Raw genomic sequence first — 23,309 nt, 5'->3', positions numbered from 1 at the left:
GGGCTCATCACAGCAGGTGCCCTCCTTAATGCCCATCCCCCATCTAACCCATCCCCCACCCACCTCCCTCCACCCACCCTGTTTGTTCTCCAATGTTGAGGGTCTCTTATAGTTTGCCTCCCACTCTGTTTTTATCTATTTTATTTTTCCTTCCCTTCGCCTATGTTCACCTGTTTTGTTCCTTAAATTCCACATATGAGTGAGATCATATGGTATTTGTTTTTCTCTGACTGACTTATTTCACTTAGCATCATACCCTCTAGTTCCATAATGTCTTCTAATTAAAGAAGCTCTGTTCTGATTATTTTTGTAGAGGTAAATAAATACTTATATAATTCTAATATTCCCACAATTCACAGAAAATAAGAAAAGTGAATTTTTAATATGGTAAATGTACTAATTTTTTTAAAAAAATCCTTTTTTAAATACAGGGACTGTACAGTCAGAAACATCTTAAGAATTAAGTTCACATAATAACGCTAAGTCTTTGGCAAATCAGAACAGTTTAATAATTGTGACTTTATGAAAAAAAGCTAAATCTTTTCTCTGATTTATCACTGTGAAGTGTAATACAAGTATGCATTTCATTTAATTTTTAAATAAGAAATGGGTTTGTTTTTTTCATGAAAATACTAGTTAATTTGTACCTTTTCAGTGAGGCTTTCCCTGGCTTATCAGACTTAAAATTACAAACTTCCCCCCAACCCCATAGTCCCAATCCACTGACACTGCTCTACAGTTATTTTTTTCCTTAGAATTTATCATCTTTTAACACACTATATAATTTTTTTTTTTAAGATTTTATTTATTTATTTGGGACAGAGAGAGGGCACAAGCAGGGGGAGGGGCAGAGGAAGAGGGAGAAGCAGACTCCCTGCTGAGCGCGATCCCAGGACCCTGGGACCATGACCTGAGCAAATATCAAGAGTCGGACGCTTAACCGACTGAGCCACCGGGCGCCCCCTAGCACACTATGTAATTTAAGCACTTGTTAAGTATACTGATTATTGCCTGTCTTCCTTGGAAGCTCCCTAAGGGCAGGAGCTCTTGTTTTGTTCGCTGATGTGATCCTTGGGTCAAGTAGATGCTCAACAAAAGCTGTTGAATCGGTTAATATGGAATTGATGCTGGATGCCAACACAGAGGAGAAGTCACTACCAAGATGCAGAGTCAGCCTGACCAGCTCCTGGAAGATCCTCTCTCTCACTCTGTCCAGACCAGACCCTGGAAACGTACAGACACAGCAGCAGCCCCCAGAAATCCGCAGAGCCTGATGCTGAATTGCTGAGACGATTCCGAGAGGGAGATCCACTGATGAGGCTGATCGATGAGAGTGGCTGAGCCCAGACTTCATCCCTGAGCACCCCGCTCTCAGGTGCCTCAATTCCTTCCCAGTTTCTTTCTTTTTTTTTTTTTTAAAAGATTTTATTTATTTATTTGACAGAGAGAGACACAGCGAGAGAGGGAACACAAGCAGGGGGAGTGGGAGAGGGAGAAGCAGGCTCCCCGCAGAGCAGGGAGCCCGATGTGGGACTCGATTCCAGGACCCTGGGATCATGACCTGAGCCGAAGGCAGTCGCTCAACCGACTGAGCCACCCAGGCGCCCCTCCTTCCCAGTTTCTAAACTCAGCAAGAAGGCCAAACTGAGATGGGGGCCTTCACCCTTCCCATAGCCAGAAACCAATAATCCCATGGAAATGGGAGCTCACAGAGGAAATTAGTGAGACATCTCCGGAGAGCAAGGTGTCCAGAAACAGCTCACATCCTGAAAAACTATGTCTGAACATGCAGAGAGCATTGATAAGCATTTGATCATGTGTTAAGTCAAAGGACAACTTGTCTGGAATGGACAGTTTCTCCAAAACATATAATTTCTAAAACGGACACTGGGAAACCAGAAGATCTGAATAGCCCTAGATGAATGAAAGAAATTGGGTTTATAATGCAAACCTTCCCAAAGAGAACTCTAGGCCCAGGTGGCTTCACTGTAAATTCTATTAAACATTTAAGGAAAAAAATACTGACCATAGACAAGCTCTTTCATGTAGTGGTGGAGGAGATACTTCCTAACTCGTTGAGAGAGACAAGCATACACCAAATATCGAAACCAAACCAACACCAGAAAAGAAAATCTCTGGCTGATACCCCTCATGTACACAGATGCGAGCATTTTAAACAAAACGTTAGCAAAACAAAGCCTGCAATATATAAAGAGGATAATAACATCATGAGTAAGTGGGGTTTATTCCAGGAATCGCACAAGGTCTGTTGAAGATTTGGAAAGTCATTTTATTTAATTGATAATAAAAAATAAAGGGATAAATACAAGAAGGCTGTTTCTTTCGGTGAAATCTGAGCCGGCTGAAACTTGTTCACATGTTTCTGTGATAACTTGTAATTGGCAGAGGAAGAGAGGGGGGGATTGAGAGAGATTGATAATGTGGTTGCACTTCTTCTGGAAAGGTGTAAGTCCTGTCGGTGAAACCTAACCCCCGGGTGTACTGATGTGAAAAACGACAGAGCTGAGCTCGTGTTCCTTTGTAGGAAGGAGAATCCAAGCCTTCTTTTCTCCTTCCTTCCCCCTCGCCACGTTGAACTGCTTTGGGTTCCTGTAGCGGGTGTGGTCCATGCGGCTCACTTGGCAATCCCTTAGCATCGACGGTGCTCCCCGCACGAGCTCACGCCCATTTCGGGTCTTAGCGCATGACTGTGAGGGTAGCACACCTCTTGGGGTTGTTGTGAGTCTCAAAGCACACAGGTGTGCAACGAGGCTTGAAAACCAATAGTACTGGGGCGCCTGGGTGGCTCAGTTGTTCAGCGTCTGCCTTCGGCCCAGGTCATGATCCCGGGGTCCTGGGATCGAGCCCCGCATCGGGCTCCCTGCTCAGCGGGAAGCCTGTTTCTCCCTCTCCCACTCCCCCTGCTTGTGTTCCCTCTCTCGCTGTGTCTCTCTCTGTCAAAAAAAAAAAAAAAAAGCAAAGAAAACCAGTAGTGCTGACTACAGTTCTGGGACACCAGCCAAGTGGTGTGGGGTTCAAAGCAGGGTTAGGAACCCGTGTGCTGGAGGGGAGACTGAGGCAGAGGCTTGGCCGCATACCCTAGGTCGGGCAGGAAAGGGTTTCCCATCTGGCATTCGTCCTGGCCCCTGGCACGCTGCTCCGCTGGAGAGCAGGACAGACCCTCCGAAACAAGCTCCACTGGGCGCCCAGACTGGGTTCCAGGCATGAACTTTGGATCGAACATTGATTTGGGGACCGGGAAACCTCGTGGCCTGTGGGAGAGACACAGGGACTCTGGTTTGCAGGTAAAGATGGAAGAATCTGGTAGAGACCTTGCCAGTCACCTCCTCTGTAAGGTCTGCTGACGTTACAGAGGTGTTTTCACTGTAGGAACAAATGGATTTTTGGAAAGTCTTGAAAGTTCTTTTACTGTATTCAGTTAAGATTCCTGGACGACGAACAACTTTCTTCTAGGAGAGTGATCCTTAAGATTTTGTGTTTTCTTTTGTGATTTGTGCTTTGATTTTTGCACCGAGAAACATAAAAACCAAGAAAAAAAGAAAACCCAAGACTCTTGTTGAGCATTAAACCATGTTCTTTTTTTCTATAAGATTTTATTTGACAGAGAGAGAGAGAGAGAGAGATTGAACACAAGCAGGGGGAGAGGCAGAGGGGGAAGCAGGCTTCCCACCGAGCAGGGAGCCCAATGCGGGGCTCGATCCCAGGACCCTGAGATCATGACGCTTACCCACTTCACCGAATGAGCCCCTCTGGTGCCCCTGAACCATGTTCTTGAAGTGGGGACAGAGAACAGGTCAGTAGACTGAGCACTGCATGTGATGGAAAACCACCTGAGATCGTTTTCACCTGCCTTCTCACTCTTGTAGAATCCATTTTGCCCCGAGTTCCATGCTAGTGTGTGGGGTGGGGGTTCCTGGGGTAGTGGACGGCAGCAGGAAGGCGGTGACTCGCAGGGTCTGTCTGCAGCCCCACCTCCTCCTGGAACTCACGGGTCCCCATCTGTCCACCTCGTCCGGCCTCCCCCCTGGCCCGTCGAATGGGCAACTCACACCCAGCTGATTCCAGATTGCACACCGCTCTCCCACTCACTAAGCCCCGAAACCTTAGAGTCATTCTTTACTCTGTGCTTTTTCTTAATTCCATAAAACACGTTAGGAGCAAGTCCTGCTGGTTTTACCTAGAAATTATCCTCTGTCTGACCATTGTCTGTGCGGCTGTTTCCTTGGTCAGCGCCGCCCCTGTCTCTGCCCTGGAAGAAAACCACTGTCTGGCGTCCCCGCGCCCCCTCGCTCTTACAAGATGTTTGCCACCCAGCAGCCAGGGGATTCTCCGAAACGTAAGTGAGATCATGTTATGCACCTGCTCAGAACCCCGCTTGTCTACTTAGTGCAGAACTGATCTCCTTTGGTGGCCAGCGAGGCTCTGCGCCGTCCGGCTGTCTGCCCTCCCCACCTCCCTCCGTCTGAGTGTCCTCCCCCCACAGCCTCCCGCCAGATGGACCTTCCTTCCTGCTGGGCCTCAAATTTGCCCAGCCCCTTCCTCGCACTTACTGCTTCCTCGGCCTCAAACTAGGGGCCTCCATGGCTCCTCCTTGCCTTTCCTCACATCTCTGAATGAATATCCCCAACTCAGTAAGTCGTCTCCCCAAACACACGTTAGTAAAATGGCACTCCAACACGCTTTACCCTCTTCCCTGCTTTGTTTTTCTCAAAGCACGCTCCATATCTTTCAGTACATCTACAACTATCTATTCACTGGAATAGTGACTGTCTCTCCCATCAGAATGTGTGTGTTCCTTGGGGGCAAAAGCTCCCGCCGGAACACAGCTGAGCCCAGGTAGGTGTCAGCATAAAGTAAACGCTTCGCAAAAGTTCTGAATGGACTAAGAGTGAACGCAGAGGGTGGAGACACTGGGTGGCTAGGTCCTTCAGGAAGGCCAACGGGATTGTTTATGGAGATAAAGCTCTTCTAGGGAAGAGACGAAATCTTTCAAAAGCAGCTGCCGGTAACATCCCCGACGTCCAGAAATTGGCACTTGGCACAGAGTCACCATCTACAGTGTGGAAACGTATCCGCCACAGGTCAGCGGTTTTCGTGATGGGCTCGCGTTGGACTCCTGGCCTCCCGGCCTTGGGAGAGGGAGCTGTAAACACATCTACTGCCCAGCCCCAGAAGCTCACATTGCTCATCGTTGCTTTACAGGCCTGGGATTTTCTTTCTTTTTTTTTTTTTTTTAAAGATTTTATTTATTTATTTGAGAGAGAGAGAATGAGAGACAGAGAGCACGAGAGGGAGGAGGGTCAGAGGGAGAAGCAGACCCCCCGCCGAGCAGGGAGCCCGATGCGGGACTCGATCCCGGGACTCCAGGATCATGACCTGAGCCGAAGGCAGTCGCTTAACCACCTGAGCCACCCAGGCGCCCCAGGCCTGGGATTTTCAAGGATAAACAAATTGCTGGCTACTTACACAGACATGCTTTTTTTCCCTCTTCCCACTGCTGATGATCTAAAATGGATTTATATGTTCCATTTCTCAACTGGTCTCTGCAAATGTTTTCTCATTGAGTCGCTCTGTCCTTCTCTCTCCTCATCTCTCCTCTCCCTCTCTTGTCAGGACAACATGCTGCATTGCACAACAGAAGTTTAATTTCATCCCCAACCATTTGAAATGATGCCCTGAATTAAAGGAAGGGATTCATGGCGGAGAGATGAAGGACGTGTGCATTGTAAGAAGGCTCGTTCGGAACCCAGAGTCATTCACCAATTTCCTGCTATAACTTATTCACCAGCAGTCTTCCCGGTTCTGTTCTTATTTCAATGACAAGAGTGTAGGTGGTGGGAGCAAGGCAGGGACGTTATGGGTACAACAAGATGTGCTTTCGTCTGGTCATGCCCACAATCCACTTGGGGTTGGGAATGGCACCAAGGACAGGCTCAGCAGATGGAAATGATTGGAGGATCGTTCTCTTCCTTTTACTCGGGTCTATGGGGTGAGGTACAGAAAATCTTTGGCTTGGACTCTCCTATGCTCCGTATGGGAGTCTAAAACTCCAACCTGTTGACCGGCGTTATGCATTTTTTCTCAAATGGCTCTCTGTTGGGTAATTTTAGCTATGAATATTCACAAAAAACCTCCCGTATCATTGTCTATAGAAGGAAATGGCTAAAACCAAGAATAAGAAGACACCTGGATAATATAGAAACAAAAGCACTTGAAGGTGCTGTGATAATTTAAAAATATATCAAACAGAATTCCAGATAAAAACCTGCATGGTTCGTTTGCCATCTGCCCCGTGAGAGGGAGGCCTAAGGCGTTTCCAAATGACCATGGGGAAAAGAAGAGAGGACCGGACGGACCCGCTGGGTCTGCCGTTTCACACCAGGCTGACTGGAAGTGAGCTTGGTTCTAGCCACAGAAAACTTAGGACAGAGCTCTTAGGGAAGCTCCCCACCTGGGCGAATCCACTCGTCCTTAGTAGCCCTCTGGTGCTAAGAGCTTTCCGGCCGCCCATAAATAGTTACCCCTGAGGTTAATAGGACAATGACAGATGTCATCAGAAAGAAAACTCCATTCTGCTTACTCTTGATCTCAAGAGGAGCCACTGAACAACACTGTGTTTGAAACTGTTACTTAACAAAACATGTTTGCCCTCAGTTACTCTGAAGCCAAGTGAGGAATATATGTCATAAAGTATTTTGACACAAAATTGTTTCAGGCGAGCACGTATATATTCCAAGTGAGTTTTTTTTTTATTTTTTTAATTTATTTTTTATTTTTTTATTTATTTGAGAGAGAGAGAATGAGAGAGAGAGAGCACATGAGAGGGGGAAGGGTCAGAGGGAGAAACAGACTCCCCGCCGAGCAGGGAGCCCGATGCGGGACTCGATCCCGGGACTCCAGGATCATGACCTGAGCTGAAGGCAGTCGCCTAACCAACTGAGCCACCCAGGCGCCCCCAAGTGAGTTTTGACACAAACACAGTCACTGTTTCTTGTGGGCTAGAGAGACTGTCTTTCCAGAATACAGACCACTGTGTCTGGGAGCCAGAAGTTCTCTGACTCAACAAAGGAATAATAATTTATAAGAATTAGTCTTGGGGGATGGGAGTTAACAACAGTCAGGATATTATTTAATTATTGATTTCATTTGGAGTTTGGAAGGGAAAAATTTCAGGTCACTGGGCATCAATCTTCGTGGTGCCATATAGCTCATGTGTCTTCAGCTATCTCGAGGGATATATACAAATTCCCCGAAATATCTCAAAACAAAATTATTTCGAATTCCTTCAAAACAGCAATTATAGAGCCCCTGAAGAGCACCAGGGACTATCTAAGGGCTTTGTATATTTCGGCTTATATATATATATAAGCCTCTCAATATCTCTAGGGCGTAAGGACTATTCCATTCTAATTTTACAAAGGAAGAAACTGAGACAGAGATTAAGGAACTGACCGACACCACACAGCTAAAAAGAACAGATCTGGGTTTGAAGCCAGTCAGACCTCAGAGCACATGCTGTTTTGCTTTCAGTAACGTTCGTTTATTTAGTGAAGTGTCTACACTGTGCATGCCCCCGGGTGAGCCCCGGGCACCAGGGTAAGTCTGGTCGGTGGAGCTCAGCCCCAGATGTCTTCGGGCTAATGCTTCACTGCCGCGTGGTCCCTACCCCAGTTAGCCAGGGCACACCATGCAGAGATCATCACATAACCTGGAGCTCCTTGCTTATTATTATTATTATTAAGACAACAGGTTTATTGAGATGCAGTTCACAAACCATCCAGTTTATCCACTTAAAATGTACAATTCGATGGCTTTTCGTATATTAACGGAGTTGTGCAAACATCACCATCATCACTTCTAGAACATTTTCATCACCCCACGAAGAAACCCCCGGCCCCTTAGCGGTCACTGTCCGTCGCCCCTCCCCCAACTCCTGGCAAGCACCCATCAGCTTTCCGAGCTTTCCGTCTCTGATTTTCTTATTCCAAACATTTCATAGAAACAGAAGCCTAGAGTCGGTGGCCTTTTGCGTCTGGTTTCTTAGCGTACTGTTTGCAAGCTTCATCCACGTTTGTGCACGTGTCTTCGGGTCTCACAGCTGTGCGTCCAGGAGTGGAACCGCTCATTTATTGCTAACTCTGTTTTAGCGTTTCGGAGCTCCAGGCTGCTTTTACTCCGTGCTCATTGCCATCACGCACGTCTCCTCCGCTGGCTGTTTTTGCAAAAGTGGCTTTGCTTCCTCAATCAAGGCAGTTGACATGGGAAAGCAAGCGTGCCAGAGTTTGTCTTCAACCGTCAGAGTCAACATCTGCTTGTATAAATAGCCACTTTCAGTAACAGAAACCAAGTGGGAGGCTGGGAGTCACGGCCAGGAACGGCCCGACCCCTCCTTCATCCGGTGACCCCAGTTTAATCAGTGATGGTGACAGCAACAGCTAATGTGTGGAGTGCTGTGGGTATTCCAGGCGGCCCATGAAGTACGCTAAATGTATTTATCACCTAATTTTAGACTCACTTAATCTTTAGAATCCTTACATTTTAGAGGGTAATGTTAACAAAAGTCATAACAATGACAAACAGCTGTGTTTTCCTGTACTGATGAGTAGGTAAGAAAGAGAAAAGGCTTAGCTTGAAGTAGGAAAAACTAAACAGAGAGACTCCCCTAAATGGAAAACCACTCCGGAGAGACTCCCTCGGAAGGGTTAAAGACGGTTCTCCATGGGTGTTTTATTGTCAGGAAGCAGGAAATGCAGTGAGTTACTGTTACTTCTCCTGGGTGTGCGTGCTCACGATACTCTCTCGGGTTTTGGGTTTCCGTGAGGTACAGTTTGTTGCCAAATAAAGTGTGATTGAAGCTAGTAAATATTAAGAGAAATGAGGAACTGTTCTTAGACATTTTTATTGGCTTTTGTTAAAAGTTTTCCTCTTGCCAAGTGTCCATCTCTTGCCTAGCGTGAAAATTCATTTGAATAGGTTTGCCTGCTATGACCTACTTCAAAGACCAGTGAGTACATGGAGCTAATCAACAAACAACGAGAAACAAGATTTACACGGTATTTTGTTTGTGATGTGTCCAAGGTAAAGACAGACAGATTTGTATTCATCACAATGAATGCAGAGGCCACAAAAGCCACTGCTTATAAAGAGTAATTACAGTTTGTACGGCAATGATGTTGCCTATTAGAGTTATAATGCATGTAGGGAATCCACAAATAGGTGTCTTCTTGGTAACAAAAACCAAATTTATCAATTTGCCTCCATATATTAGGTAAGAAAAAAAAGGCAGTGGGTGTCTCATGGAAGAGAGCATTGTGTCAATTCTGATTTTATGTGAAGCTGACCATACGGAAATTGCCCATTTAGATTAGATTTATGAATCTGCAACCATGACAACATTTAGAAGCTTAATTCTTTTCGATGAACTCTAAGTTGCCCTTAGGATTGAAGGCCGTGGGAAGAATCCCTATCCTACATCCTGCTTTAGTCCTTGCGGTCCAGGGACCAGCTGCTGGTGGTCATGAACACTCCCCAGAAAACACTAGACCTTTCTGATTAGCAGCCAATCCAGGAGCTAGATTTCAGCACACTGACCACATCCTCCTTCTCTGTATCATACTTGTACGCTTTTGGTCCTGAAAAGAAGTAAATGTAGCCTAAAAGAGACAAAGTTGAAAATGTCGTTACTGGAAATGACTTGCAGATCCATAAAGGGAGGGTTTGTAGGTGGCCCCAGAGTGGGGCTGGGGACCGCCAGGTGGTAGCTGCCAGTCTGCGGGTCTGCGCCCGGCTCTCACAGAGCCCGAGGGCCCAGCACCTCCCTCTTCTCCGTCCCCGCTCCTCACTTTCTCCCAGGGGTGCTTACCCAGCAGGTGGGGCTCAGCTGTGTTGGAGCCGCTGCTCCCCTCCAGGGAATCCCCCCTCTTCTGTCCCTGCCCAAACCTCTAACTCGTCCCTAAAGCTCAGCTGAAGTCCCACCGTGCAAACTCCCACTGTGGAGGCCGGTTCTCCTCTTTCCTTTCTCAGCTCACTTCTTGCAGTCACTGTGAGGTCCGCACTCCACTCAGTACTGGTCATAGACTGTCTTGGTTCTGGTACTGTGATCTCTGCTGGACGGAGGGGCATTTCCCAGAGCTATTAGCCATCCCACGGGAGCAGGGAACGTGTCTGGAACTCTCTTTGAATTTCTGAACAGAGGCCAGCTCTGTGCTCTAGACTCAGGAAGAAGGTGTCGGCTGGTCCACGAGATTCAGTCACATTTACTCAACCCTGTTCAGTTCAGCTTTCCCCGCTCTGTGTTAAATTTCAGGAGTTGGGTGAGGGGGTGGGGAAAGGCTCTGGGAAGGTTGACAGTATGTGCATTTTCAAGAGGAAAGAGGCCGTTTTGACTGGGTGGGCTTTAAGACGTAACCAACTTGGGGCGCCTGGGGGGCTCAGTCGGTGAAGCGTCTGCCTTCGACGTGGGTCACGATCGCGAGTGCTGGGATCGAGCCCCGCGTCGGGCTCCCTGCTCTGCGGGAAGCCTGCTTCTCCCTCTCCCACTCCCCCTGCTTGTGTTCCCTCTCTCGCTGTGTCTCTCTCTGTCAAATAAATAAATAAAAAATCTAAAAAAAAAAAAAGACGTAACCAACTTACGGACTGAAGCTATACTTCTAAAACTTGCTATTGGCAGAGAGAGAGTCTCGATGGTAGACATTTTGTACTCTTTCTAATAGTTAATCTGGTTACCTAAATTTGTAAGGGACTCGGAACCAAGGACTCCCATCTGGAAACCTGTTTTGTCATAGGTTAAAACAGAGCCCAGATTTCCTGTTACAGTTCTTCCGCAAAGAAAGATTTTGGTGGAGATGCTCACCATTTAGTTCCACGGCGGCATCTATTTGGCCATTAACTCCTGAGAATTCCTCTTCTGTGTTCTTTGGGTAGTCTTTTTCCATTTTCCTTTTTCTTTCATCATAGCTGGAAGAAGTATTATTCCATAAATAATGTTAACAAGAGGTTTTTATTGATTGTAGGTGACACAGTGCATCATTAGCCAGGCTGATGTATGACTTACTTTAGATGTGTGTCCATGTGTCTCTCTGTGCCTCGCCTGCCACACACACGTGCACCCCCCCACGTGTGCACGCACACAACCGCACACACGTGTGCGCGCACCCACACGCACACGCACACTGTATCACTCCTCTCCCAAGTTCCTTAGATTCTAGGACTGCTCATTTGCTCTAAATAGTCTGTAAATAGACATATTCTTAGAATTAGTCTTAGAATTATTTATATATTATAGCAAAATGTTCCTATCATTAAAAAAAGATATGTTGCCTTTCAAAAGGAACTCTACATGTATTTTTGCTGCTTTATTCTCTGTTGCAATGCTCCCCCACCCCACTCCATGTAAGTATTTCTGGGCTTGGATTCTTATCCAAGAATCAGCTGAGAGCCCTTCGTGGGCTTTTATCCATGGGCTCCGTTGCTCTGTATCGGTAGAGGGACTGGGCAAACAACGCACAACGAATGAATAAACACACATGCAAACAGTCAGTAGGTAAAGATAAGTAGCAAGAAAATCTCGGATAAGTGAGCCTCTGCCTTTTCAATCAGGCGAATGGAATTAAATTGCTTTTGTTTCCTGGGAACATTATACACCTGACCAAATAGTAGATTAGGTTTCTCTTTCTGGATCAGCAGCTACCATGCAACGACAACTCAGAAGAATGTTTAATGCACGTCTTTGTGACCCATGCTGCCCCTTGTACAGAAGACTGTGACTCGTGTGAATCAGCATGACGGGTATGGGCTCAGGATGTAGGCAGTTAGGCAGTCTCAAGAGTGAGAAAGTTCCTTCTTCATCGGCACCGAGCCCCAGCGGGGGCATTCCCAGGGTGGACACCCCACTCTTTTCCCACCAAGAGGTCAGACGGTTTCTGCTGGTGCCTGGAGCCCCGAGCCATTTCCCGCAGCTGCAGACGCCCACCTTCTCTCCCATGGCCGGGGACAGATCCCTCTTGAGCCTGAGCAGGACTGCACGTTGGCAAAGAAGGATTCGGGCCAGTGTGACTAGCGGGCTGAGCTGCTTGGGGGAGTGTGGAGGACAGGAGTGGAGGCTGACTGTTCCAGATGCCCTTTTCGGGCGGGTCATTAGAACCTTCCAGTGGGCCAAGGGGAAAACCGAGCTCTGCGAGTCACTGTAGCACAGATAGAGATGGAAAACATTCCCTGTGTTCCCCTCATCAGAAACGCCGATACCGCGTGCGGGACGGGCCCCTGTGTCATCCGAGAGACTGCAGCGTCTCAGGAGTGGAGTCAGGGGAGAACGGAAGGAAAACAAAGGAACAGCCCGGGCACAGTGCCCCACCCCCCATGGCCTGCATCTCTTACGTCCGCCTCCTTCCACCGTCTGAAATCTGGAGTCCCTTATTAAAAATTGTTCACACATTAACCTTCGTTGGCTAGGCTGCTTCCTTGGCTCGCTTCCCTGAGACAGTTGTGCGGAGGAAACGGAAGCTTTGGCAGGAGAGAGTGAGGACGATAATTCTAAAGGTTCAGTGTTTGGGGAGGGGGATGCAGGGGAGAGGGCAGAGTGAGGACGGGCCTGCAGGTGCGGGGGACAGCGCGGAGGGAGGGGCTGGAGCGCGAGACCCCGTGCTCAGGGAGAGCGGTGGCCCGGCTTTCAGGTGTCCATTCACCTCTGTCTGCTCTGAACAGAGGACTCGAGGCTGAGCTTTTAAACTAGGGCTGTGCCCAACCTTTGTGCACGGTAAGCAAACATTTGGGAGGGATGTTGAGAACGTCATCACCATTTATATTGTTTTATGGCAAAATGTGTTCTCAGTTCCCAGCAAGTGACTGATTAAAGACTCCCTGTAGGGAGACTATTCCAAGTGGGGGTCTGCTGTATTCTATTTACATTGGATGGGGAGGACTGGAAAGGATCAAAGGACAGAGCAAATAGCTTTTTTCTTGAGAAGAGAGAAACAGTTTAAATACAGGAGTATGTTTTAAAGAGAGAATAGTGGTTATTAATCCAATAGAAAGATATGGAAGAAAGATCTTTCTCTTTTATCTGTCTGCTTAGGTTAGGTGGTGGTGACGCCTAAAATCTTATATATACCTGTTCAGAGGATAATGGAGGTAATAATATTATATGTAAAAAATGTTCCAGTCTGTCAAGTGGCTCAGTCTGTCAAGCCCCTGACTTTAGATTTTGGCTCAGGTCATGATCTCAGGGTCTTGAGATCAAGCCCTGCATGGGGCTCCGCGCTCAGCATGGCATCTGCTGGAGATTCTCTCCCTCTGCTCCTCCCCCCACTCACGCTCTTTCTCTAAAATAAAATAAATAAGATCTTAAAAACATTTTTTTCAGGAGAAATTTTAGAGAAGCAACATCTAGCTGGGAATTTTAATTCTCAATCACATTTATAAAAACCCAGGCAAAATGCTTGGGGAAATTGTGAAATCACTGTTTCTTTTCTCTGCTCCTTCTACCGCTTATGTATTTAACAGACCCATTCCCTGTGGGCTAGCCTCCTCTCTGCCCTTTGCTTATCCTATAACTGCTTTCTAAAGAGTATTACTCTTAACACAATCTATTTCAAAGTATCGGTCTGAAACACAAATCACCATTTCGGGATTAGCTGATAACATATAAATATTTCATTTGGACCTTGTTGGTAGACGTTATGTAGATGGGACCTACAAAGCTACCATAGAGTTACCTACTTTTCATGGTACCAACTAAGGACATTACCATCAGGCCATCAAAAAAAAAAATTACCACCTATTTTCATTATCATTTCACAAAGAAAAGAAACTTTAACACCAAAAAGGCAGAAAGGACATAATCTCAGCATAAAAGATGGTTCTTGCCAATAATGTGTCTTTATACTGACCCAGACTACACCCCCTACATTTATAATATTGTTCTGTTCTTATTTTGCTGTGGATTGGTGGAAACTTTGTGATAATCTAGCCCTTGGTTTGTGGACAGATATTTGAGGATTTCTGTTATAGAGCAAAGAGCATATAATCGGATGGCTCCGGGTTTGAGATGACTCTGTTATCTCTGGGCTCTGTGATAGGGGAAAGTGCTCTGAGCTCCGGTTTCCTAATCTGGAAAACAGTGGTCATGAGGATGAGAGACAATTTGCACACACGCATGCACATGCCTGGTACTTAGACATGCTCAGGGCCCCAAGAACCATTAACTGACTGGCCAGGATGAGCGTGAGTAAACTTCGTGATTTGATCCGAGCTCCTAAGTCATCAAGGAGTTTAATCTTTACCTGATCTTCCAACACACCTCCTCCTCCGGATAACATTCTGCAGTAGAGGCAAGGTTGAGAAGAGGTGGAGAAAGGAGGGCTGGACAACGTGGAGGTAGTCCAGAGAACGCAGGCAAGAAGGGCCTAGGATTGAGAAGGTCTACTGTTCTGTTGCAGATTTGGCGGAGGATTATAGAAAAGGAAGTTAAAAGACAGGGTGAGAATCACCAGTGTGGGTGTTTGATTGACGGTAGATACGTGGTGAAAAGAACGAAGAAGACTGTGTGTGGTCGATGGTGAGGGCCTCCGGGTCTGGACTCAGAGGGTGTGAAACGCAGACTCAGGTGGACCGCTCGTTAGCTGGGTGACCTGGAGCTAATGACCCAGCTCTCGGAGATGCCATGTTTTTAACTGTTTCGTGGAGATAGGGATGCCTACTTCTCAAGATTGTTGAGAAGGCAGATGGGAGAACGAGAGAATATGAGGAAATACTCAGCAGGATTCCTAACACATAATAAGCCATCAATAAATACTAGCTGGATTAGAATGTTAAGGAAAGAACTGCCTTTTTATTGTGCATCTACTGTGTACTAGGGACCTGTGGAAATCATTGCATGCATTTTCTCATGACTGAGGTCTTGTTTGTGAAACCTAAATACCAAGTAAAAATGATCAACCTGTAACTAGGTTTCTTTCCTGTTTGGGCTGCTGTTTGATCACTGCCTATTGATTAATGGGCGTAGACAGTACAGAAATCATTCCTGGCCGCTAATCTTTACTGACAATGTCCCTAGCACCACAGATGTGAGGTGCTTTTCTCAGATATATTACCTTACTCTCTGTCTTGGTCATCTAAGGGCTTTGGGACTATTTTGGTAAAGTGCCTGCATGTTGTTTAATCTTATGCTCTGAATTTAGATTTGTTAGGAATTTCTGGTGTGTCAATTACGATGATTTCTGTCATACAGCCGTGGGAAAACTGACCCCATCCTGCCTCCTTTGAAGTACCAAATGGGGAGTTGTGTCTGCAAAAGGTTGCTTACGGAAAATGTGAGAAAGGAAGGCAAAAAGGGGAATTTATTGATCTAAAATAGATGTTTTCAAGAAGTTTCTTCAAGGAGACCTTTCTAGTGAAATGGAAACCCAGAATCCCCTTTGAAATTCATAATCCACTTCTAGTTGGGAAAGACAAGGCTTTCAGGGAGGATGGGACCTTTGTGATTTCCCTGGAGAAGGAGAGTGGTCAGGGATGGGAAGGGAGAAGAGTGAGAAGCTGCCCCATACCCTCCAAGATGTGGGTTAGGAACCCTGCCTATGAGGATTTTGAAACAAGACTATGTAACAATGCTGAAAAATATCGATGGCCGGATTGTTTGATGAAATGCACATTTGTATTACCAGCCTGAATTCTCTGAGCTCGAGACCTGAATAGAGAACTCTCTTCTGGACATTTCTGTTCTTGGGTTTCACCAGCGTGTCACATTCCACATGTACAAAATGGAACTCCTGAGTATTCATTTCTGCTTTACTTCTTCATTTTATTCTTTCCCCATTGAACGGCCTTAGCTTCTTTGTCAGAAATCAGCTGATCATAGATATATGGGTTTATTTCTGGACTGTCAATTTTATTCATCTATATGTCTATCCTCATGTTCATATCACACTGTCTTGATTACTTTTGGTTTGTAATAAGTTTTGAAATTGGGAATTCTGAGTCCTCCAAATTGGTCTTCTTTTTCAAGATATTTTGGTTATTCTGAGTCCTGTGAATTCCCATATGAAGTTAAGATCAGCTTGTCAATTTCTACAAAGAAACCAGTGGTATTCTGATAGGGATTGTGTTGAGTCCTGTAGATCAATTTGGGGAGTGTTGTCATTTAAAAAATATTAAGGCTTGGGGCGCCTGGGTGGCTCAGTTAATTAAGCATCTGCCTTCAGCTCAGGTCATGATCCTGGGATTGAGCCCTGCATCGGGCTCCCTGCTCAGTGGGGAGTCTGCTTCTCCCTCTGCCTCTGCCCCTCCTCCCTACTCATGCTCTCTCTTTCTCTCTCTCTCTCCCTCAAATAAATAAATAAAATCTTAAAAAAAATTAAGACTTCTAATCCACGGACATGAGATCTCTTTCCATTTAGATTGTTTAATTTCTTTCAACAGTGTTTTGTCGTTTTCAGGCTATAAGTTTTCTACTTCTGTTAAATTTATTTCTAAATATTATTTTTCTTTTTGATACTATTATAAGTGGAATTGTTTTCTTCATTTTTGGATTACTCATTGAAGTGTATGGAACTAAAATTGATTTTTGCATACTGAACTCATACCTTGTATATTTGCTGAACTTAGTTCTAACAGGTTTTTTGGAGGATTCTTTAGGCTTTTCTATATAAAAGATCACATGACATAGAAATAGTTTTACTTCCTTTCCAGTCTGAATGCCTTTTATCTTATTAATTCTTGCTTAATTGCCCCAGCTGGAACCTCTAGTACAATGTTGAATAGAAGTGGTGAGAGTGAAAATGTTTGTCTTGTTCCTGATTTTAGAGGGAAGGCATCCAGGCTTTCACCACTGAGTAGGAGATCAGCTGTGGGTTTTCATGGATACCTTTCATCAGGCTGAGAAAGTGTCCTTCTGTTTCTAGTTTGTTGAGTAGTTTTTATTTTGCAACAGGGTTGGATTTTGTCAAATGCTTTTTCTGCGTTTATTGAGATGATCATATGGCTTTTGTTTTTTATTCTATTGATATGGTGTATTACATTATTTGATTTTCAGAAGTTAAACCAACCTTGTATGCCTGGGAAAAATCCCACTTGGTCATGGTGTGTAATTCTTTTTATATGCTGCTGGATTTGGCTTGCTATTTTTTGGAGGATTTTTGCATCCATATGCACAAAAGATACTGCTCTGAAGTTTTATTTTCTTGTGATACCTTGGTCTGTTTTTGGTATCAGGGTAATGCTGCCCTTGTACAATGAGTTGGGGAATGACCCCTCCTCTTCTATTTTTTAGAGGAGTATGTGAAAAATTGGCATTAATTAATTTCGCTACTGAAACATGTAGGTCTGGGCTTTTCTTCATGGATAATTTTTTTGATTATGAATTAAACCTCTTACCTTGTTATAGGTTAATTCAGGCTATTTCTTCTTGACTCAGCTTCGTCACTTTGTATCCTTCCAGTAATTTGTCATTTCAGCTCAGTTATCAAATTTACTGGCATACAGTTATTCATAGGACTCCTTTATCATCCATTTAATTTTGGTAAGATTGGTAGTCATGTTCCCTTTTTCATTTCTGATTTTAGTAATTTGAGTCTTCTCTTTTTAACTAGGTCAGTCCAGTGAGAAATCTGTCAATTTTGTTGATCTTTTCAAAGAACCAAACTTAGTTATTTCCTCAAATTGCTTATAATATTTTCTACGTCATTTATTTCCACCACAATCTTTATTATTTCCTTCTTTCCACTTGCTTTAGGTTTCATTTGCTGTTTGTACCCAGTGTCGTAGGTGGAAGGTTAGGTTATTGACTTAAGATCCTTTTTTTAATGGGCATTTAGAGACATAAATTTCCCTTGGGTCCTGCTTTCACTGCATCCATATGTTCTTAAATACTGGGTTTTTGTTTTCATTCATCTTTAATTTTCTAATTTCTAATTTCTCTTGTGATCTCTTCTTTGACACATTGATTGTTTTAGAGTATGTTCATTTCCTCATGTTTGTAATTTTTCCAGTTTTCCTTCCCATATTGATTTGTAGCTTTGTTTCACTGTGATCAGAAAAGATATTTTATATGATTTCAGTTGTTTCAAATTTTTGGAGACGTGTGTGGTGGCCTAACACGTCACCTCTTCTGGGCAATGCTCCATAAGCATTTGAGAAGAATGTGTATTCTGCTTTTGTGCAAAGTGTTCTGTAGACACCTGCTAGGTCCTGTTGGTTTATAGTGATCTTCATGGCTTTTGTTCCTTATAGATCTTGTTGTCTAGTTGCTCTATTCATTATTGAAAGTCTGTTTTGCCTGATATTAGCATATAGCCACTCTGACTTTCTTATGGTTGCTGTTTGCATGATAGATATTTTTTCCATCCTTTTACTTTCAACCTATTTATATCTTTGAATATAAAATGTGTCTCCTATCAATAGCTATAGTTGGGTCTTGTTTTGTTTTTTTTTTTAATCCAGTCTAATAATCTCTGTCATTTGATTATATTGTTTAATCCATTCACATTTAATATTATTGATATAATTGGATCTATATCTGCCACTTTACTTTTTGTTTTCTACATGTCTCATGTCTTTTTGGTTCCTTTTTAACTCCTTAATGCTTTCTTTTGCATTAGTGAAAATTTTCCAGTGTACCATTTTAATTTCTTTCATGATTTTGTCACTACATTTTAAAAAGTTATTTCCTTAGTGGTTGGCAGAGAGCATATCATATATAACTTAACTTACCATAAACTGTTTCAGATTTATACTAGCTTAATTCCAGGGAGATTCAGAACTCCTGTAAGTCTATTCTTTGTCCCTCCCTCTGATGGTCTTGTTTTTTTTTTTTTTTAACAAGTTTTTTTTTTTTTTTTTAAGATTTTATTTATTTGCGAGAGAGAGAATGAGAGACAGAGAGTGTGAGAGGGAGGAGGATCAGAGGGAGAAGCAGACTCCCTGCTGAGCAGGGAGCCCAATGCGGGACTCGATCCCGGGACTCCAGGATCATGACCTGAGCCGAAGGCAGTCGCTTAACCAACTGAGCCACCCAGGCGCCCCGGTCTTGTTTTTATATATCTTACATCTGTCTGTGTTACAAACCCCCAACAGACATTGCTCTAATTACAATTTTATACAATTTGATATCTTCTTAAGAAGCTGAAAGGAGAGAAAATATATATATTTATATTCTTTGATATATTAACTTTCTTATTTATCATTTCTGTTTTCTTTTGCTGCTCCAGGGAATTTGAGTTAGCATTTGGTATCATTTCCCTAGCTTGACACAGTTTTCCTCACACCCAGTGCTTTTGTGCTGTTATTGACGAATATATTATGTTTTGGTATGTTATAGGCCCAACAGTACAGTTTTATATATATGAACATATGTGTGTGTGTGCGCAGTTTTAAACAGTTAATTTTAAAATCAGTTAAGAGAAGGAAAGGGAGGAAATATACCTTTAGACAATCTTTCATGATTACATAGTTACATTTACTACTGCTCTTGGGTTTTTAATGTGGATTCAAATTACCGTTCAGGGTCACTTGCCTTCACCCTGAAGAACTTTCTCTGGTATTGCTTCTGAGGCAGGTATGCTCCAACAGATTCTCTCCGTTATTGTCTATCTGGGGATGTCTTCTTTGGTCTCCATTTTTGAGATAGTTTAGCTGAACGTAGGATTCTTGGTTGAGAGTTTTTTCTTTGAGCACTTTGCAGATGTTGCCCATGACTTTCTGGCCTCCCTGGTTTAGCCGACTTCCCATCTTGTCCCCCTCTGCTCCCGTCACGCTGCTGCCGGAAGGGTATTTTTACAACACAAACCTTCCTGGGTTACTCGCTTATTTAGGACAGTTAAAGATACTCCTCTTTTTCTGTAAATTCACACTGGTCTCCCTGGAAAGGCGTAGGCCCTCCATCATCGACACCCTCTTTCCCCTTGGGCCACGTCTCTCATTCTAGCCCATGCTGCTCTCATGCTGAACTGCTTGAGGTTTTCCCCACATACACAGGTGATTTCATGCCCCAGTGCCTTTGCTTCAACTGCTGTCTCTGCCTGGAAGGCACACTGCCCTCCGGCCTCTGGCCTGGGAAACTCCTATTCCCTTCTCAAGATGAAGGGCAGTCCTCACTTCTTCTGAGGGTTCTTTCTTCACACCTTTACTACTGTTGGCCATTTCCTCTTTGTTTTGCCTCACTGATCTCCATCCAGTCTTCTCTCAGGGCACCTGTCACACTTGGACTACTCTTAATTATTTCCCTGTGCACTTACTCTCAACTGTAGGCCTTGTTGAGTGTGGATAGCACCCAACACAAACTGACTATTTATCATGTGATGGGAGTCTCACAGTTTTCTCCTCCATTCCGACAGCCTATGAAGCAGATGCTATTTCCATCTCCCTTTTGAAGATGATTAAACCAAAACAGAAAGGCAATCCAGGTTGCCCAATGATGGCTGTGAGAGTTGAGATGAGCACTCTGTTACTCCTGCCCACACTTTCAGGCAGCAAACTCTGTGCTCTCTCCTGAGTGGTAAGGTCCTAGTACAGAGCCTGATGCATAATCTTGCCCAATACACGTAGATTGAAAATGGTAGTTCAGTAATGCAGTTTAAAAAATTTAAGATTAAAAAAGAAGATCTTGAATTCTACCCATCTTTCTTATCTTTATTACTTATTACCTATTTCTCTATGGTGACTAACTATAAAATCCTTAAATAAACACTCAATTTTCAGTATACATGGGGCATCTAGGAAGGAGAGAATGTGTCCTACTTTGCATCTATCATCTCTCCAGTCTGTCTGCATAGAAAGACTGACTTAGGGATAGAAAGGGGCTAGGGCCCCTAGATTTGCACGTCACTTTACACAAAATTCAGAAAACACTGACTGCCTCCAAGGATGATGGAGTTGATGGATCCCTGGTCCCCAAGAACTCCCTGGTGTAGCCACTGCTCTGTTGTTGGTAAGCAAGAGAGAATATCTACGGGGAAAAATTAGCCAAAGGTAATGGAAGTCATGTAAAGAAAGAAAAACTGGCTGGATCGTTTGGGCCTGCCAGGAAGAGGAAGGGAAGGAGTAAAAGCCAGTGGACGAATGGGGAAGAAGCCCTTGTTGGTGAGTTTACGCGGCACATCGTGTAATGTGTGGTGGTGTTAGCATGGTAGGCTCCCTTTTGGATTTACCTTGTAGTTCCCTGGGGCTGCTCCCTGGGGAGTTACTACCGCACTGACGTGTGGGCTCTCACTCCTAGAGCCTGAACCAACCTGGCCCCAAGCCAACCCTCCATCCTCAGCGGGGGATGTTCTTTAATAGCATTCCCATGGCCCGTCATTTGTTAAACTGGCTCCACTCGGGAGTTTATGGAGACTCTCCCTGACAACAAATGTATCCAGAGACTTCTTTTATCTCGACACATCATTTGTGTCACAGAGTGACCTAGCATGAAGACGACGAAGGCCGTGATGAACGACTAAGGGAAGTAAGTCCTAACATGCTGTCAAACAAATTCTTGGTCTATAACTCTGGCCTTGTGTGTTTTTGAGTACGGCCCTGTGCTTTATTGACAGAACGTCTGTCTCCTTTGATTTTTCCTCCCATTTCCTCCTTCTTCCTGTTTAGAAGGAATGAAGTTCATTGACCACTCGAGCCTTAGGGCAACCACGAGGATGCTATCTCCATGTTAACAGTAGAGCACAGTGTTAGAAGGAACTTGGGTCCCTGGTGGTGGTGGACTCCCTGCGTGAGCTCTAGGTCTGTTAAACTTCGGATGTGTTATGTATGTGAGAAAAACAGTGGTTTTTTTAATGTGTTTATGTGTTTCAGCCATAGTTACTTTTGGGTCTCTTACCAGCAGTCGAACATAATTCTCACCAATACATGGCATAATGTGACCGTACGATGTTCTCCCTGTGAGGCTTTGCTAAAACGGGGGTGTGCAGTTTGGCGGGTTCATTAATGGAGGGGCTCACAACACCTTTTCTGAACTTCTAAGCTGTAGGTCAAGGTTGTTTGCTTTACACTTTGGTGCAGAAACCAGTGTGTTGGAGGACGTCCGACAGAGGACCCTCACTGGTGAAGGACCGTCCATGCTTTGCCAAAAGCAGGAGTTTCAGTGCAATGTTGGGGCCTTCGGTCTTTCAAAAGGAAATTCCCTTTGAGCTGCTCTTTGACTGGATTGCTGCTCAGAGAACTATTGAGGTTTAAATGATCATTTGTTAATTATCACAACTTTTGAAGCAGGTATTCGTTGATTGCCATGTAAGTTCCTACAATTACTGAACAGTTACTCTATTTGAGCACCTACTATGTGCTAGTATCTACATGCGTTATTCACTTAATACTCTCAAGAACCTCAGAAGGTTAATTTTAAAAGTGCCTTCTGTGGTTTCCTTCCCTTAACATCAAAATGAGTCTTTGATATTTCAGTTAATCCCTTAGACCAACTTTTTAATGAATCTGTTTTATCCAGATTACTAAGACTTTTCCTTAATAGACACTCACAGAAACTTAGTTGGAAAGGTGCATTGTGATTTCCTCAGCGGGGAACCAGGCCTCATTAAAATCAGAGACACTCTCCCTCCCCAAGCTTACATTTACAGAGAATTAAAAACCTCTCATCAAGCCTCTGGTGTTAGCCCTATAAGCCTCACTTCTGCCTGGCTGGAGGTGCATGCTTTGCTGGTGGATGGTAGATTAGCCCAAAGACCAGGCACTGAATGGAGAACTGAAATAATGGGAGAGTGGATAATCCCCCCAGTGAGAGTCAGGCTGTGAGCAATCTCTGAGAAATTAACTGAGTAATCATAACACAAATGCCCTCACACTCCCACACACAAGCTTATATGTGCATCTTTCAGTCTCATTCTCTGAAAATCCACAGTGGGAGTTGGATTTCTCAAAACCTGTCTTCCTGTATGTCAGCACTGTGATTATAGTCACCTTACCTTAGAGAAAAGACTTGGGAGAATCTGCCCAGCAGACATTAGTGGCTTAATAAATGAATTACCATCAGGAATCCAGAGAGGAAGTTCTAAAGGAAAATAGCTGGCTTGGTGGTTTAATCATTGGACTGGCAGTGACAAGTCAGGGCACCACATGACACTCTGAGCAATGCTCCCAGGGCTTGCAGGGGCCTGGAGTCAGTCTACATTTGTTCGGCATTCTTTTCTAGAAAATAAATTTTCCTCCTCACGAAATGTATCTGGGATATTGTTTTCTCAGGGCCAGACTAGAGAAGATACCAGTCAGGTGGAAGAAGATCATAATGTACTTATTTATAAATTTCTTTTATGCCATAGAAATGGTTATTGAAAACAGGTGAGATGCCGGTAAAG

The 23,309-nt window shown here is 44.3% G+C and overlaps 1 protein-coding gene and 1 long non-coding RNA gene across 2 annotated transcripts in view; one reads left to right on the top strand and one right to left on the bottom strand.

Moving 5' to 3' along the window:
- Positions 1 to 3,735: 3,735 nt before the first annotated feature.
- Positions 3,736 to 6,718, top strand: LOC145716345 (uncharacterized). Its single transcript, XR_014138971.1, has 3 exons — positions 3,736 to 3,814; positions 4,252 to 4,357; positions 5,635 to 6,718. It is a non-coding gene; the product is annotated as an uncharacterized LOC145716345 (long non-coding RNA).
- Positions 6,719 to 8,904: 2,186 nt separating this feature from the next.
- The window catches only part of MMP20 (matrix metallopeptidase 20), a 48,008-nt gene continuing 33,603 nt past the window's right edge, over positions 8,905 to 23,309 (bottom strand). Inside the window, exons 9-10 of the mRNA XM_081799586.1 lie at positions 10,874 to 10,977; positions 8,905 to 9,674 (exon numbers count right to left, since the gene is read on the bottom strand). Coding sequence (XP_081655712.1) covers positions 9,574 to 9,674; positions 10,874 to 10,977 — 205 coding nt within the window. The 3' untranslated portion in view covers positions 8,905 to 9,573. The remainder of the gene's footprint in view (positions 9,675 to 10,873; positions 10,978 to 23,309) is intronic.

Source organism: Leptonychotes weddellii, chromosome 11, assembly GCF_054177405.1.
Source record: "Leptonychotes weddellii isolate Sample4059 chromosome 11, ASM5417740v2, whole genome shotgun sequence".
In the NCBI taxonomy this organism is placed as follows: Eukaryota; Metazoa; Chordata; class Mammalia; order Carnivora; family Phocidae; genus Leptonychotes; species Leptonychotes weddellii.
Note: the sequence above shows the minus strand (reverse complement) of the source record. Positions and strands in the feature narration are given on the sequence as shown.